This window comes from Zingiber officinale, chromosome 4A, assembly GCF_018446385.1.
Source record: "Zingiber officinale cultivar Zhangliang chromosome 4A, Zo_v1.1, whole genome shotgun sequence".
NCBI lineage: Eukaryota > Viridiplantae > Streptophyta > Magnoliopsida > Zingiberales > Zingiberaceae > Zingiber > Zingiber officinale.
This window is the reverse complement of record NC_055992.1, coordinates 120,034,536-120,040,615: the sequence shown is the minus strand read 5'-3', so window position 1 is coordinate 120,040,615 and position 6,080 is coordinate 120,034,536. Positions and strand designations below refer to the sequence as shown.

Here is a 6,080-nt window from a genome sequence, read left to right as displayed (position 1 = left end):
TTTTATTCTAAAATATAATTTTAATGTTGTTTTTATGGATTATATACAAATACCTTTTTTTGCACACTAGGAATTCTTAAAATGTTTTAGTTATTCATACAAATTGTATAATATATGGAAACTTTGACATTAAACCCCCAGATGTAATAATTATACGTGACAGAGCAAAATAAACTCCATATTACATTATATTTCTTAGGTTGCATTTTATTAACTTCAACAAATTTTTATTAATAATCCCTCATTAATCTCCTCTCCATATATTTCTACAAGGTAGGAAAATACTTTAAAGCAAATCTAACAAAAAATACATAAAATACTATAAAATTTCTTCTAAATCTAATTACAAGTTGATTGTTCTTGTTTCTAATTCTACATCAATACTTATTCTTATATGCTAGTAAATTATTATTTTTTAATAGTGGCGTATGTAAAATAAAAAAAATTATACTTACTGACTTTGGCAAATCAAAAAATAACTTCTCCAAACTTGAGCAAGAGAGACATATCCTACCCCACAGGCACAATACAGCGGTAAAACACTTGGAAGAACAAACAAGAACATGAAAGTTCGAATCAAATTTTCTAAAAATCAGTCTCTTATAAGTTGTGCTCTAGATTTACTCAATCAGTGTACCCCCAAGATTAGTTGGGCAAGACTTGACACCTTGATTATTGAGAGAGAGAGAGAGAGAGAGAGAGAGAGAGAGAGAGAGATCCAAATGCAGTTGAACTCCTTACAATTTGGGCATCTAATCCTTCAACATAGACAGTGTCCATTGTAGTTAGACATGCCTAATAATTCATTGCACCACTAATCAAGCCCAGTTAGCCATTAAGCAAACTATTAGTCTTGAGTTTGGCACAGGATTAATATAGACAGGAGGATGAGTTGAAGAGATAGCAAAGTCTCAGAGGCAATTAGTCTTGTGCCAATGCATGAGTATGACTTGAACTACATGAAGATTTATGGAATCGGCTGAATTATTTGGTGACAGATTTATGCAAGGTTCCTCTTTATTCTTATGTAATATGGTCTGAATCCTTCTGCACGGCTTGAGATCTTCAAAAAGAATAAGCTGATAAATCTGAGCTTTTGAGACAGTAGTACTTCAAAGTAAACAGAAGAATAGCTCAGCATAATACAGTTGATTACATTCCCAACTTTGGCTTATCACTTTTCAAAGTAAATAGGCTTTCACATTGCTCATCCAAAATATGGGCATTAGGTTTTGGGTATGACAAAATCATACGAGAAACTTCAGTGAATAGGGTATTAAATCATTCTGCTAAGTCAGCTACCTACCAGAATTCCCAACAGCAGAAAAGCATCGTACCTTAATTTTGAAATGAAACAAAGACTTCGTCAAGCCCTTCTGTCCATGGCAAGCTTATAAAGCAGGAGCATAGCATATTAGGATGTTCTGGCCTGCAATCTCCCCGTACCATGATAAACATTCATAACAAGCTTCCAAACATGGAAAAGATCTCAGAAACTATCAAACTACTTGTCAGGAGATTATAATATTTTCAATTGTCTTTTAAAGCAATAGCTCCTGATCTTCTTAACTCCCAGTGTGAAAGGCAGCCTCTGAGAGGAGATGTTAATAAAAGAGAAGAAGTTGAGAACTGTCTTTGACGCATAGAAATAGAAGAAAGACAACTGAATGCACTTCTGAGCCTCCTTTTCTCGCCATCTTCACTCTGGGAATCAGGATCATGTTGGACAGCAGTTATCTTAAGGGCTTCAGGCAAAAGACAATTGCAAAGGGAGCCTGCAGAATTGTATATACTATATATTTAAAACAAATAAAATAGATAAATAAATGATGACTCTAAAATAAGATGAAATCACAATTTATTTTTATTAAATATAAATTATGTACTTGTGACAAAAATAGATGGAAAATGATATCAAAGAAAATCGTTTTCCAACCAGTAGCTTTGATTGATGGAGAATGTTTTAGGTCTAGAGCTTCAACTCAGTTCACAGTGGAAATTTACTACATAATACTCGACATGGATAAGGCTGCGTACAATGGATCCTTCCCCGGGACCCGCACGGCGGGAGCTTCGTGCACCGGGCTGCCCTTTTTTTACTCGACATGGATAAATTCTTCTATAGGATGGTCTCAACATATCTTGCTTGGTTGGCTGGACGCAGATAAATGGTTTGATTCACTTGAATCTAGACAAAAATGATATAATTCACTTGAACCTAGGTGACCGGTCATCTGATTCACTTAAATCTAGACATAATGGAAGACTTCAATCGCCAAGCAGTTTAATGCTATGCTAGTCTAAGAGTTTGTATATCTCTTAAGACTGAATTTGGTTTGTATCCAGTTATTCCTATGGGTTTCCTGACATTGTGTAGGGTGCAAGAAAATCTGGAACTCATTTCATGGAAAAGGTGAACATTAAATTCATACATCTGATTAAAGAAACTCAAAATGTATGCAGAAAACATCAAGTATCCCAAGCAAGAAGTATCCAATGTAAATGGTACCAAAATACATAATTAATTGGCAATATCACATTCACATTTGAAAGTTATGTAGTTGTGTCAGCATGTGAACCCTATACAAGTACAGCATCAGTATAACAATATTACACAGTTGTTGCCGGTTCTAATCAGAGCGGCACATGGATATCTAGAGAGCATAATGAATATCTATGTTGGCAAAGGAAGCTGGCATTGAACAGCCATTGCTTCTTCCTTACGTACCTCAAGTTGGAATGGAACAACTAACTTCAAAAGAAATAATTTACCCGATAAGTATAGTAAATTGTAGATGCAGTGAATGGAAAAGTTTCAACTTTCTACTTGCCCAAATATAGCAATTAACAATTCCATAAATTTATCTAAACAACTGGAGTTGCTGAGCAAGGAGGATATGCAAATTTGATATCCTAGGATTGTTTAGGACCGGCTGAACCATACTAACCTAGTAAAGTAAGCTATAGTTTCCACTCACTATTCTCTGAAGACGTGTGATTTGAGGTACAATAGTTGCATAAACAAACTGTAGTAGTTTATGATCAATAAAAAAACACAATTTTATAAGAAAGAATAATTTGTATATGTGAAAAGTATATGTGAAAAAGGATACCTATCCTAGCAAGTCGGTTTACCCATTTTGGGATTGAGTTGCCGGTCAACTTGTAACAGATATCTTTGCAGAAATGGTTGCAGTTTTTCATAATCAGGTGATATGCATCACCATTATAATTAACAGATTGCAGTTCCATAAACTCTCTGACTTGCAATGGGTCTAAACAAGTTGTACCCATGAATATTGACTTCCTAAACCTGAAGCCCGGACATTGGCGAGGCTCAACCTCAAAGACTCCACTTGTTGGATAGTCATGTGCTCCAAATGCATATTCCACTCCATGTACTACAAGAGCAAATACGATCAGAACTGATATAAGCCTGAAGAAATGTGTATCTTTTGAAATTTAAGAGACAAAATATGAAAAACAGTTGTTCATAGGCAGCAATCAGACCACCACTTCATGAACATAGACACAAAGGAATGTGAATGTCCTGAAACTCTGACAATATTAATGAAGTAAGTGATTTTCCACCAACTCTCAAGTGCGCAAAATCAACTTATCAAATATTTTGCAAACAGTATCAAATATTTTGCATATACGTATCTTAACTAGTAAAGGCATTGCAAAGATCTCACAAACTTAAATGAAGTTAGTTAAATAGTAGTCACACAATTTCAAGAGGCATACTAATTTTCAGATGCAAACAGTTCATGAGAAAGAAGCAAATTCAATAAATAACAATCGTGTAGTTTTTTCTCTATGGACTACTTATTCAAGTCAAAGAAGGAGAGCAAACAGTACCTTCAATCCCGGTGTGAAATACCCCAAGGCCTGCCCAATACATGTAGCCATTTATATGTGTCAAGTCATATACATTCAAATAAACTGGTGTGTTTCCTGTTGTTTTACTGGCTGATCGAACCTTGGGGAACATACAAAAACGGGAGGAGGATCTCCTGCCTAGCCGAAGAGGCATGAAAGATTTCCAAGCCTTCTTTGAACCCAGCTTCATGTTCCTTTAAAAAAAAGAAGTGATAACAGTTAGAAAAGAAGTTGTCTAAATGAAGAAGAAAATTATTGAATTCTAGCAAGAGTATTCTGAAAAAGACAGCTGATCAATAGAACCATCCAGATATCTCTTGACGCCATTTTTCCATAAAATACTAATTATTTCCCGATTGATTTGAAGTTAGGGAAAAAAATATTTTAGATAGAAAAGCAATCCTAGAAAAACGGAACAGGAGAAGGGCAATTAGACCCAAAAATATGGTAAATATTAAAGAACGGCCGAGTAAATTTGCCAACAATCAGGCATCCAAAAGATCAAACACGGCTAATTGGATCTAGCGAGCTCAGAAGCACAAATTTTCATGCGATCCTCTGATCAAGAATACAAGATCTTGCCATCATAAGAAATTAAGTTGACACTAATACAACTAAGGAAAACCGAGGAGCAATACGTCATGCTTTCAAAGAACAGTGACGAAAGATGACTACTGGTAGTGTATGAGGATGCTCGGAGAAGAAACCCTCAAACACTTGAAAAGAATGGAAGAACCAAAAAACAAACAAAAGAACGGGGAGATCTTGATTTGTATCTCTAGGCGACCTAATGGGAACAAGCGTAACTCGTTCCCTTCAACAAGTTTACTTCTTTCGAAGTTCGAACAAAATAACGAAACAACATCTACAACTAAACTTTCTGAACAGGGAAGAAAAATCTAGATGCCTGTAGGAAAAAACTCATTTCCTTTTCTTCGAATATACCGCAATCTGCTGCCAGAAAAGATCAACACCTCTAAGCCAAAGAAGAAAATGAAAGTGAAAAGAAAAGAAAGAAAAAAGAAAGAAGAAAAGAAAAACAAACAAACTTGCCCGAACCTGCAGGAAACCATTGAAAAAAAAAAAGAAAAAGAGAGACGATTGTGTAAAGATTTCCTCCGCATTTAACAGATCACGAGCAAGCTAGTGCTAGAATAACCAAAACTGCAAAAAGCTGCAAAAGAAAAGGGCACACAAATGTACCAACCTAAGAAAAAAGGCACTCGCCCTAAATCCTTTTAGGGTTCCCCCTCGGATCAGGTCATCGACCAGCACTATCGCGAAGGGACGCGCGCAAAGGGGACCGAAGAGGGTTCGAGATTCGGAGCGGGGAGAAAAGAGATCTGCTGCGCTTGCTTGCTTGCTTCCGGATAACTTGAGAAGCAGAACAGCGCTGCTCTGCTGTGATCGACACGGGAACTAGGCGAGCGAGCTGGTGCAGCACAGCACAGCCAAATTAAATCAGATAGAGCGCTTTCAACAAAAAAAAAATAAAAAAAAAAAATAAAAAATAAAATCAACATAAATAATAACATGACATAAACGGCCATTTCGCCTCGTTGTCTCTTGTAGCTATTTTCCATCAAATCAAGTTTCTTTGCCAAAAAAGGGTCCACCTGCGTCAATTCTTCCCTGAAAATCACGTTACTTACGTGGCAACATCTCCAAGCTACTAGTCTTCTCGTTAGACTTCGGTGCGCGACGAGCACGGTAGGGGTCTAGACTTATATTTTCTTACCGTGATTTACTTTCCTTTTATAGGTCTTGAGAGGTGGGTCATCTTGTAAGATTTTTTTTAATGAGACATGTAATCATATGATATTAAATTTCTAAACGGTCCACCTCATTACTTTTTGATTTATCGGAATAATTAGTAGAAAATTTTCGTAGAAAGTTGGGTTGATCAATTTGATGTTATCTGATTTAATATTTTTTTTTTTTTTTAAAGATGGACAGTGAATGAGATGAGCATTATCTTTAATAAATTAATTTGGTTAAACTAATCGGGTTTAAAATGAATTAAATTATTGAAATAGTTGTTCAAGTTTAACTTAATTTTTTTTATGAGTTTAAATTTGATTTAATTTGGATTTGACTTGATTCATTTAGATGTTATTGAACATTCAATTTAAAATTATTTGATTGTTTGAAATTTTTATATTTTAAAATTTATTTAGTTGATTAGTGAACTTGATGAT

The 6,080-nt window shown here is 35.3% G+C and overlaps 1 protein-coding gene across 2 annotated transcripts; it reads right to left on the bottom strand.

Annotated features, from left to right (window-relative positions):
* Positions 1 to 1,111: 1,111 nt before the first annotated feature.
* On the bottom strand, positions 1,112 to 5,350 carry LOC121970785 (deSI-like protein At4g17486). Of its 2 annotated transcripts, none has more exons than XM_042521744.1 (4): positions 5,090 to 5,350; positions 3,862 to 4,076; positions 3,114 to 3,401; positions 1,112 to 1,775 (listed from the first exon to the last, which is right to left on the bottom strand). In XM_042521744.1, the coding sequence occupies exons 2-4, from the start codon at positions 4,070 to 4,072 to the stop codon at positions 1,531 to 1,533; spliced, it is 744 nt and encodes a 247-aa protein (XP_042377678.1). In that variant the 5' UTR covers positions 4,073 to 4,076; positions 5,090 to 5,350; the 3' UTR covers positions 1,112 to 1,530. The 2 variants fall into 2 exon arrangements, with proteins under 2 accessions (XP_042377678.1, XP_042377677.1); XM_042521743.1 differs by lacking the exon at positions 5,090 to 5,350 and adding an exon at positions 4,942 to 5,046.
* Positions 5,351 to 6,080: the final 730 nt, after the last annotated feature.

What these genes read in the sequence shown, in the direction of transcription:
- LOC121970785 (XM_042521743.1), bottom strand. Translation starts at nt 5,006, where the DNA reads ATGCGGAGGAAATCTTTACACAATCGTCTCTCTTTTTCTTTTTTTTTT. An exon ending in TTTTCAATGGTTTCCTGCAG is followed by an intron (nt 4,077 to 4,941) that starts GTTCGGGCAAGT and finishes TTTTTTTTAAAG; the next exon opens with GAACATGAAGCTGGGTTCAA. An exon ending in AAACCGACTTGCTAGGATAG is followed by an intron (nt 1,776 to 3,113) that starts GTATCCTTTTTC and finishes ACAATTCTGCAG; the next exon opens with GCTCCCTTTGCAATTGTCTT.